Source organism: Fusarium verticillioides, chromosome 10 (genome assembly GCF_000149555.1).
Source record: "Fusarium verticillioides 7600 chromosome 10, whole genome shotgun sequence".
In the NCBI taxonomy this organism is placed as follows: Eukaryota; Fungi; Ascomycota; class Sordariomycetes; order Hypocreales; family Nectriaceae; genus Fusarium; species Fusarium verticillioides.
In genome coordinates, this window is record NC_031684.1 from 1,839,996 (window position 1) to 1,851,154 (window position 11,159).

Consider the following 11,159-nt stretch of genomic DNA (forward strand, 5'->3'; position numbering starts at 1 on the left):
GCAGAGAAAAGTGTATTAGCAGTGAATTACTATGCCATCGCTTGGTCAATCACTATTCTGGCCTCTGGTTCGGCGTGTTTGACCGTTATCATGCGGCAGAAGGTAAGCCCGCTAGCGGTAAGCGGCCGAGGTTTGGCAGTGCGCCTGTGAAATTATGACGGCATAGTCACTCTCCGCAATTAATCATCACCAAGATACATTATTTAAGCAACTTGTCTACCAAAGGGCGTTCACGAGATATAAACCCGGTAAACTGAGCGTACGATCCAGTTCCTCAATCCTTCTTATGATAGCATCACAATTAGCTTCTCAAAATGTTTGACAACTTTGAACCTTTCGCAATCAAGACAAAGTCCAACCCGGACATTACCATCAACGGCCTGAAAAGCGGCACGCCTTCGTCAAAACCCGCTCTTCTTCTTATTCATGGCTTTCCTCAAACACTACACATTTGGCACCGTGTCGCGCCTCGGGTCATCGACAAGTACAACGTTGTATTGATCGACATCCGAGGGTATGGAAAGTCCTCCAAGCCTGACGATGTAGCTTCGTATGCAAAGAGCGCCATGGCGAGGGATTGTGTCGATGTCATGGATGCTCTTGGCCATACTGGATCTTTCTTCATCTGCGCTCATGATCGCGGCGCCAGAGTCGCGCATAAACTCGCCGTCGACTACCCCAATCGCATTCGCAAGTTCATACTACTCGACATCTGTCCTACACTAGCCATGTATACCAAGACGGATTTCGACTTTGCCAAAGCATACTTCCACTGGTTCTTCCTCATCCAGAAAGAACCTCTCCCCGAGACACTCATCACCGCGAAGCCTAGAGAGTTAGCGGAGATGTTCATGGGCGGCCGTCAAGGCGATGGGTTATCCATCTTTGAGCCAGAGTGTTTCGAGATCTATGCCAAGAATTTGGAAGATCCTGCGACGGTTCATGCCATGTGCAATGATTATCGCGCGAGCGCGACGGTGGATCTAGAGGAGGCGCGTGAGGATCTGAAGCAAGGTCGGAAGATTCAAAGCCCTTTGCTTGTGTTATGGGGAAAGCATGGGGTGATTGAGAAGTGCTTTGATGCTGTGAAGGAGTGGAAGGATGTTGCTGATCCTGGTGTACTGGTCGAAGGTCGAAGCGTTGAGTCGGGCCATTATGTTCCTGAGCAGGCGCCTGATGTTGTAGTCTCCGCGATTCTAGAGTTCCTCAATTGATCGCTAGAGAGACCGTGAGGATAGATTTAATGATGACATTTTTAAGAAACAAAGTACTTGTCCATTCGCGACGCGTCGCACGATTGACTTCGTGGAGATACCGGTGTCAAACGTCTTTTAAGACGCGCTTTTTTTTCTCCGTAGACTAGACAAGAAATTGTTTGTCTGACACCTGACAAGATGAGTGAAAGTCTAGATTCCAAAGAAGCATAAATCAAATGAATTCAGCTAGAGGTGGCACGAGACTAGCGTTGACGATATGATGGAAGACCAACGCGAAGTGAAGGAACCAATGCCAGAAGCCGTAGAGCCCCCGTGTTTCGGAAACACATCTTTTGGGAACGGGTTGGCCGATCAGCCAAATTTGTCTTTACCATCAACGCTCAAAAACGGTGTCACTTTTTTGGGACGAGGGGAAAAAATGTGAAGGGCAACGGTTCCTAACGCAATGGTTCACATTCCAGTGATTTTGCAGTTATTGATTACAGATAAGAAGGTCAAAATCGCGAGCATGCCTGAGAGCGGATGTCGGGAAATAAAGCGGGAATAGAGAACGTGCATCACTGCCGTGTTCGGGAAGGCTTCAAGTTCCATGCATAAATTCAAGGTTTGAGTTGAGTTGTCCGTTGCAGGCTAGACATTGATGAAGAAAAAAAGCGAGCCAATTAGAGGCCCTGTCTAGGTTTTGACATCAAAGAGGCGTTACCGATTCTGTGAATGGCCTCGTCGCTGTGATGAGCAGTGTCTCTATAGGGTAGTTTTGCCTCCAGGTTCGATATCAATATTATTCACGTAACGATCGAGGGAGAGAAGGAAAATCGGTTAATTTACTTGCATCGTGATTGAGCTTTACTCTATAAAAAGTGTCTTTCTTCTTACATCATTCATGTCATTGCGCCTCCAATAAGAGTACTGATCAACACAGGTGAACTTCGTGTTGACTTCCCCATTCTCAGCTTCGACGTCAAAATACACATGTCGATATGAGCTATCGATAAATTCACGACAACCCGGTAGCTTTCCCATCTTGGAGTGGCGTTTTCCGTGATCCGAATCGAGGATAAAAAAGCGACTACAGCTATAGTATCAACAGGCATCTTTCTGCTATCGAATCCCCGACGATCCTACGGCGATGGCGATATCCGCTAAACCTTCGAGAACAAGAAGGGTCACTTATCCTGCAGCTCACCTATGCAGACAAGGGTTAGACATATGCCAATCTCCTGCTAGAACGTCTTGTAATCGCCAACGGGGTGGATACGGTTGGCTGAGGATCCTCGCGAGGCCGACATACTGTACACACGGGCATGTCGCTAACGAGGGATACATGCACCGGGGACGCCACGATTAGCGGACCGTTGGTGTGGTTTTTTCGTCTTCTGCTTGCTGCACCCAATCTAGGGCCCGCGTCGTGTCCCCGTGGTGCAAGGAACGGCCAAGACATGCGCCCAGCTGAGGGATGGATCGCCGAGACGGAAGGCGTTTTCTGGGCGCCCAGGGCACAAACGGGTATTCCGGAAGATGCCTTGTTGGTATCTCGGTATACAACTGCTTGGCGCAGACTTGGCGAACGGGAAGACGATGCCGTGATGGTGTCGAGAGCTGGGACATGAGATGGTGGCGATGGACATGTCGCGATGAGGTTCGGATCAGCTGGGGGATTTGTTGTGTGAGACTCTAGCGCTAGGTTTAAGCTTAGAGATAAGTCTAGAGCTGAGCTCCCAAAAGGAATTATTCTTGAAACTAGTGATCTACAGTTCTCTATACAGACACCGAATCCAAAGACTCGGTTTACAAAAACGACATGGTCAGACACTCGTGAGGTCTCATCCGTTCGCCGAGGGAGCGGGTATTATGCGTACGACAGTCAAGGATGCCTCAATAACGACCAACTTCACGTGCATTAGAACAAAGCGGGAATCGGAAATGTCAGGCCAAAAGAAACTCACCAAAACCCAAAAACGATAACAACCCTTGTCGGGTAAAAAAAAGTGGCCAGCAAAAGGACCCGATAAGCAGAGATAGCGCGTCCTAGTGTCCGGGGTGCAATCTAACCAGTGAGACCTCACCATTTCCCCATGTGGCCGTTTCAAATGGCTCTGCACGTTTCGCGCGGGGAGATGGGGCACGCTCAACGGGGAGAAGGTCTAGATTTGGTAAAAGAGAATCAAGGCATTGGAACTCCGAACTAACCAGGAACAGAGACCGAACGGTGGAGTATTCTTCGGGCGAGGGCTAGCACTTTACAGTTTACGTACAGTTCCAATCGCTGGTTGAATTGAATTGAATTGACTTGCTGAGAGTACGGTCGCCAAGACTCTTGCGCCGAGACGATGGATTCGAGGGTTTGTAAATCGGAGAATGTCCGTATTACGAGCAGTATAGTGATACAGGGCACAGCGGATAAGATGTTGCATTGTTTTTTTTTAATCTTGTTGCTGCTTGAACTGGAGGAGATTTGTTATGTCTTGAGATCCCAAACGCATATGCACGTGCACATCTTGGAATGCAACAGCATCGAGCAATAAGCATAACTCTTTGAGAAATAAACTTACTTTCAAGCATTTCCACAACTCTAAAAATCTCTGCAGGGTTTACTCCTCTCTTCTTACCCACGATTCGAAAAGAGACCACGCGACTCGCCCAGAAATCAGCTTCTAGCCAAGCAGTGTCACCGATCGCTTGGCCATCTCTTGTCCCGCACTTTGTGGCGTAGCCCCCCATGCTTTCGCCTCCAACCAATAGAATAGCCGAATCGCAGCTGGAGATCTCGCACGTGGGGTTTTTGAGAGAGGTGATAGGGTTAATATGCTTAATTCTTTAGTGCTAGTTACTCCACCGACGGCTGCGGATCCAAAAGCGGCAAACCCTCACGATGGGTGTGAAAGGCGTGAAGCCACCGTGTAATCGGTAACCATATCGTCTCACCGAACAGAACACGACACAACACCACACGCAGTGGCTCCAGGCTTCTGGACCTGCGGGTGGGGGTGTACGCACGGAACTACTGTGAGCTTAGGGACCTTTGAGTTTTTAGCCTCTTTCGCAGGGGGGAGCTTGAACGACCGATGGAAACCTTTTAATTTTTTTATGTTTCGGTGGTACTGTAGAATTTCCTTTAAAGTCTCCCCTCCAGGACCCCGAACTCAGATCTTGTCTTTCCTTGCTCGAGCATCCTCTTCCATCCCCCCTCTCTCCGACTTTATCAGAGAAGCAAGCTTCATACAGCTTAGCTACCTTTCTTTTACTCCCCTTGCACAACAGCCAGGATCTGTCACAATGGTTCTCGAGGCTTATACTTACGTCTTTGCCATTGGCAGTTGCTTCGCTCTGCTTGAGGCCTACAACAACGGTGCCAGTACGTAGCCCCTCACTTTCACATGGCAATTGACAGATAATTAACAATCACCTTCACAGACGATGTCGCCAACGCTTGGGCTACCAGCGTCTCATCGCGCTCCGTCACATACCGAGGAGCCATGGTTCTCTGCTGTATCTTCGAACTCCTCGGCGCCCTAGCAGTCGGCGCCCGAACCGCCTCGACAATCAAGAACGGCATCATCCCCATGGAGTCCTTCCGCGACAACGCCGGTGTCCAGCTCCTTGCCTTCGCCTGTGCCTCGGCCGGTGCTTCCATCTGGGTCATGTGGTGCACCAAGCACAACGCCCACGTCTCCTCCACATACTCGCTCATCTCGTCGCTCGCTGGTGTCGGTATCGCTACTGTTGGTGCTAGCAAGGTCGAGTGGGGCTGGAACGGTGGTCAGGGTCTCGGTGCTATCTTTGCTGGTCTCGGTATGGCTCCTGCTATTGCTGGCTGCTTTGCTGCCATCATCTTCTCCCTCGTCAAGTTTGTCGTCCACGTCCGAAAGAACCCTGTTCCTTGGGCTGTCTGGACCTCTCCCTTCTTCTTCCTCATTGCCGGTACCATCTGCACTCTCTCCATCGTCTATAAGGGATCTCCCCGTCTTGGACTCGCTTCAAAGCCTGCTTGGTACATCGCCTCCGTCACTCTTGGTGTCGGATTCGGTCTCTTCATCCTCTCTGCCATCTTCTTCGTCCCCTTCGTCCACGCCGTCGTGATCAAGAAGGACTACACTCTCCGCTGGTGGGATGCCGTCCAGGGTCCTCTCCTGTTCAAGCGCCCCGCTCCTCCTGATGCTGAGAACGCTCGTGTCCCCAACTACGCCGTCATTCAGCACGGCCCCGAGGAGGATGATGTCTCTGTCTCCCAAGAGTCTGAGGACCCCAACCCCAAGAAGATCAACGACGATGAGATTACCCCCGCCGCTGCCCCCAGCTCTGAGGTCAACGAGAAGCACCACCTCAACCTTTCCGAGTCTACCCAGGAGGATTACCAGAAGATGCTTAAGAAGGCTGAGGAGAAGCACCACGCCAACCTCCGCAAGGGCAAGGGACCTCTCGGCTGGGCCATGCGCACTCTCCACGCCAACCCCATCGGTGCCGGTTCCATCCACGAGACTCACAACCTGATCGCCTTTGTCAAACGCATCCCCGCTCAGATCGTCGTCGCTCTTCTCTATGGTGCTCACTACGATATTCACACTGCTCAGATGGGTATTGAGGCCACTCCCGAGGGTCGTCGTATGGCCCGTGTCTACGAGCATGCTCCCAAGTACCCCAACGAGGTCGAGTACCTGTACTCTTTCGTCCAGGTCATCACCGCCTGCACTGCTTCTTTCGCTCACGGCGCCAACGACGTCGGTAACGCTGTCGGTGTCTGGGCTGGTATGTACGCTGCTTGGCACTCTGGCAAGCCCGCCGAGAAGAAGGCCGAGGTTCCTCTCTGGCAGATTGGTATTGTCGCTGCCACCATTTGCATCGGTTTCATCACCTACGGTTACAACATCATGAAGGGTAAGTCTCAGTCATATCATCTCTTCTGAATAGCTACTAACTCTCACTAGTTATGGGTAACAAGATCACCTACCACTCTCCCAGCCGTGGTTCCTCCATGGAGATGGGTGCTGCCATCACTGTCCTGGTCTTCTCTCAGTACAAGCTCCCCGTCTCCACCTCCATGTGTATCACCGGTGCCACCGTCGGCGTCGGTCTCTGCAACGGCAGCCTCAAGGCCGTCAACTGGAAGCGAGTTTTCCTCCTCGTCTTCTCTTGGATCATGACCATCCCCATCGCCGGTCTCATCGGTGGATGTCTCATGGGTCTTGCCCTCAACGCCCCTCACTTCTAAACATCTCGCTCATGATTTCTGATACCTTTGAGAGCTTGATGCTCTATCGTTCTTTTTGATTACATGCAACAATCATTTGGGGATTGGGATGAAAATAGAGGATCGGACTGCATAGAATACCGATGACAAAGCTGTTTATAGTACTTTATACCATTAATTGACAGAGATTACTCTCTTTTACATTACTTATTTCGATCTCTGACCAGTGACCTCTGTGATCTATGTCTTGACCTGTGATTAGACAACGTTAAGTTCTTTGCTGCACTGAATGGCCCAACAGAAAAATGATGCTTTTCGCTGCCTTATACTCTTGCGTCACAAGACTCAGCCACTGACAAAGCGACTGATTATATATCGCCATGGTCACGCGACCAAAGATCGCAATACGAGATGAAACAGCTGTCGACATCTTGGGCTACGTCGTTCAAGCCCTGTAATTGGTGGCTCTTGGCAGGAACCGTGGTGTAAGCTGAGATCTTGGCGTGCGGATGGCGTCTTGTGTACACCCTCATTCGAATCAGTACCTTGGCACCATCTTGGCGCATGGACTAATCTTCCTAGAGTCGTATCATGCTCAGCCATCGAAGCTTCTACGCGTTCTTCCATGACGAGGTCCGTGGCGAGTCCCTGCAGTCGCATCCATCATGCGTTCTGTAATCTGGCCGATAACCAGGCATTGAGCCAATGGTAATTTGAGTACCGCAAGTGTAATGTCGCATGAGGCGCAATTGTGTAAAGTTACTTTCTTGTCCGTGTCACTGGCGGATATTACCTTCATGCGAGCGGAACAATCCAAGTCCGGTAAGTCTCACGTGACAACCACGAAGCTCAACACGAATGGCTGCCAGTCTACTACATAATAATAGTGTTAATCCGAAGTCAAAAAGAAGGATTTTACAGAGACTGTAGAAATTATCGCGAGATAGGATTTAATTATTTGAACGTCTTTGTATTAACTTATGATTATTACTTCTATGCTAAGAAAGAAGGCATTGATGTATTATAGAAAACAAGAAACCAGAAACCAGAAACCAGAACGCCTATATCAAGCTTTGCTTTTTGAACTGCCTATTGGCACCACATCTGGACAGGAACAGAGACCTGGTCCAAGACATCGAAGTCCATACCCCACTGCTTGAAGCTGACAATGATCATGTCAAAGCTCGCAAGCTCCTCCTTGTTCCAGTCGTCATCAGCCAATCGGGGAATCTCGGGAACAGCGGTCTGTTTGACCAGGGAGTCGGCAAAGGTGACATCCATGGAAAGCTTCTGAAGCTCCTTGGCGAGCTGCAGACCAGGAGAGTTGACAAGATGGTCCTGTCCAGCCTTAAAGCCCATACCGACAACAAGGATTCGCTTGCTGAGCTCGATACCAGAGTCACGACGCTTGGTCTTGCTGGTACCACGGAGCTCATCGACGATCTTCTGAGCTTGAGTGGCAGGGCGCTTGTTCATCTTGTCGGCGCAGGCCTCGAGAAGAGGGAACTCGCAGTTGGAGAGGAGGTAATAGGGGTTAACAGGGATACAGTGACCACCAACGCCGAGACTGGGGGTGTAGGACATGTAACCGAAGGGCTTGGTGGCAGCAGCGCGAGACACCTCGAAGGCATCAATGCCAAGGCCCTTGCAAGCGTCGGCCATCTCGTTGGCATAGGCGATGCACATCATGCGCTGGCAGTTCTCGTAGAGCTTGCACATCTCAGCAACCTCAGGCTTAGAGACAGGGACAATATTGTCGAAGACACGTCCATAGAGGCGGACAACAGCGTTGAGGGATCCGGGGATGACATCATCAAGGCCAGACACAACCTTGGGGATGGATCGCATGGGAGGCTCAACTCGGCCAGGGTCAATGCGCTAGTACTTGTTAGTATAAGTCATAGTATGTAGTCTAGGGGAGGAAAGAAATCGCGGGACCTTAAACCTAAGCGACAAAAAGGTTTGGTAACTTAGTATAAATTTAGGATGAGTTTAGAAACCTTTTATGAAATTCATTTTGTCATCCTAAACTTAGGTCTCGTGTTTTCTTGCTCCCTAAGGATGGTGTAAATGGTTCGGCTTACCTCGGGAGACATTCCGGCGAAGAGACCCTTGGCCTTGGCAATAGGACCAAGAAGCTCGCGAGTGAGACCGACAGAAACAGAGCTCTCGATAACAACGGTGCAGCCAGGGCAAGCCCACTGCTCCACACGACGAAGAGCGGAGCGGAGATAAGACAGGTCAATGGTGCGGTCAGAGCGAAGAAGAGTAGGAACAGAGATGAGGAAGTGAGTCGCCTTGCCAAGATCAGACTCGTTGGAAGTGAAAGAGACGTTGGGTCGAGCACTGAACTCTCCCCTAAGGAACTCAAGACGATCCTCAGAGATGTCAAAGCCCATGATCTCGTACTTGGATGAGAAAGAGTCAACAAGACCAGTACCAACGAAGCCAACGCCGATCACTGCGACAAGAGGAGTAGCCTTAGTGGGTGCCATGATAGGCTTGGCAGGTGAAGTCTTGGCTACATGGTTCTGCTTGGTCTTGGTCTGGTGGAGAACCTTGCTGCGAGGAGTAGGTCTCTGGACAAGATTGGTAGCGATAGGCATTGTTGATGTCAGAGTGTGTGGATAGTGAGACAGAAGATGGGAAGATGGGAGAGTGAGACAAGGAGGGGAGTGAAGAGTGTTTTTTTAAAGGACTCTGAAGATGTGATTGTGCTGATGAGATGATTGTGTTGATGGGATGAGCGATGAGAAGTGAATTAGGCTGCTGCAAGGCGAGTTCTTATAGACTGTTAGTTGATACTGAAAACGCTTCCTGATCGAAGTTTTCGCTCCATTATCTCCATGCTCAACCAAAAGCAGAAACTCTGAACAGTTTTTCGATGAGAGCTATGAGTTAACCAGTCTAGATTCAGCAGCATTGGGTATAGTCCAACGGAGTATCTGTCTTCTAAGTCTCCTAGCCCAAGATACTGCAACCCTCCCTTCAAGAATATCGCCCCGAGAAGACGCAAAGACTGTCCGAACAAGGCAAGGCGCCTAGTCTTCATCGATCGATATGAATTGAACTGCAACTGCACTACACAGACATAGCGGCGGCTCCCGCAGCCACTGTGTGGGTTACGTTCGGAGCAAAAAAAGTGGCGATTAGTCCCGAGTGCTAGTAACTCCTAGTGCGCGAGCGAGGAATGCAACTCCAAGCGGAGATCCAATCCTATTACGTGCTTATGACTGTGACAATAGCATTCCGGGCCATTATGATATATTACAGTTGATTTTAGAGTGCGCGCGATCGACCTTGTGCTGGGGCATTGTTAGGTTGGATCGATCGGGGCGCCATGCTTTGATGATCTACTGCACAGACTCGCGCGCGATTAAGAGCAGATCAATTGGTGATTATTTCAGGTTTAATTGATTCAATTCAGGGAAATAGCAGGGCCATACCATAAACGAGTGAGGGGATGTATAGCAGTGACCTTCGGGCCTGGGCATCTATTCCCTATTCCCCGTTGTTGCGCTGTATATGGAGTCGTGGACCCAGACCCTGAGATAACTCTAAACTTAAACAAAGGCCCCAACAGAAAACAGACCGTTCTCATCGTTTTACCCCTCCAAATGGCGCAAGCCACTTATCACATACCTGCCTAAACTTGACCTGTCACTCTTTCAACGTGCAGATCCATGTGCAGTGCATAAGAAACGGGGATCGGCGGGTTTGTTCCTGGGACAAGGCAGCTTGTTTTCAGTACGTCTTGGCTATGTGATCGCAAGTCTGTCGTGCGATGGAGGGTTCATTTTTCCATGCCATGTGGTAGCGAAGTGTTCTAGAGTTAATTCAGAGTTTGAGAGGATGCTGCCAAGCAAGACATGTCAGACTTTTCCAACAGAAGGGGCCTTGTCATCCGGGAAGGGGTCTTCAGGGGACCTTTCGGTGGCATGGATGCAGAATTTTCATGACCATCTTACATAATTGGAAGCAACCTTAGAAATCTCGTTTAGTTAAATGAAGGAGACTTTTCTCCGAGTCTCATCGGTTGAATATCTCTCATCAGTGACGTTCACTGTCGAATAAACATACTTGATTAACGTCACGAATCATGAATAAACTAGGCTATCTATGGCTAACAAAATCGCCATGTCTGTCATACTGTCTCTGAAATTCAGCGAGGCGTTGCGTAGTGGCACACCGGACACACGGGACAGAACGCCCTTTCCGGATATCGCAGGAATGCCAGTCTAGACAGCACACTCCACCCTTTTAACCACCACATGATGAAAGGAGCAATGATCCACGAGACCAGATTCATCTCGACGTTGATGGAGTTGTTCCTGGGCGTTGCTACCTTGAGTAATGATTTGCTTTCAGGCTTTTAGGCAGAAGGAAAAACTTGGGACTGGGGGAGGGTGTCAAAATTAACTAGTCTAATTATCCGCCAAGATATACTAAGCTTTCCTAAATCTTTTCGTCCCTTATGATAGAGATCCTAAGTTTTTCTTTTTGCCTCCCCTTATCCTCTCATATACTTTCAATGACAAACGTGTGGGATGCATGGCACGGCCGAGGTGGTCGGAAACGGCCCAGGGAACTGGAATTCGACAGGGGCGAAGCCAGGATTTCAATGATGCCAAGGCCCTTTCCTGTTGTCGTGATGGGGTGACCCTGCTTGGATGATCTTTTTGCCTTGAGTACGCTGTTGATTTGAAGGCCATGTCTTGAATTCCTCCCCCAGTTTCTCCTTTTTCTCGTTCAGT

General features: G+C 49.7%; 3 protein-coding genes across 3 annotated transcripts; 2 read left to right on the forward strand and 1 right to left on the reverse strand.

The window, feature by feature from the left end:
• The first annotated feature begins 81 nt into the window (after positions 1 to 81).
• Positions 82 to 1,285, forward strand: FVEG_08446 (haloacetate dehalogenase). Its single transcript, XM_018897337.1, has one exon. It carries the CDS (start codon positions 315 to 317, stop codon positions 1,212 to 1,214), a length of 900 nt encoding a protein of 299 aa, XP_018754964.1. The 5' UTR covers positions 82 to 314; the 3' UTR covers positions 1,215 to 1,285.
• A 3,103-nt stretch (positions 1,286 to 4,388) lies between these two features.
• FVEG_08445 (hypothetical protein) lies at positions 4,389 to 6,629 on the forward strand. The gene is made up of 3 exons (XM_018897336.1): positions 4,389 to 4,572; positions 4,632 to 6,092; positions 6,143 to 6,629. The coding sequence occupies exons 1-3, from the start codon at positions 4,494 to 4,496 to the stop codon at positions 6,424 to 6,426; spliced, it is 1,824 nt and encodes a 607-aa protein (XP_018754963.1). The 5' UTR covers positions 4,389 to 4,493; the 3' UTR covers positions 6,427 to 6,629.
• Positions 6,630 to 7,494: 865 nt separating this feature from the next.
• FVEG_08444 (hypothetical protein) lies at positions 7,495 to 9,011 on the reverse strand (the record flags this gene model as incomplete). The annotated part of the gene is made up of 2 exons (XM_018897335.1): positions 7,495 to 8,283; positions 8,490 to 9,011. The coding sequence occupies 2 exons, from the start codon at positions 9,009 to 9,011 to the stop codon at positions 7,495 to 7,497; spliced, it is 1,311 nt and encodes a 436-aa protein (XP_018754962.1).
• Positions 9,012 to 11,159: the final 2,148 nt, after the last annotated feature.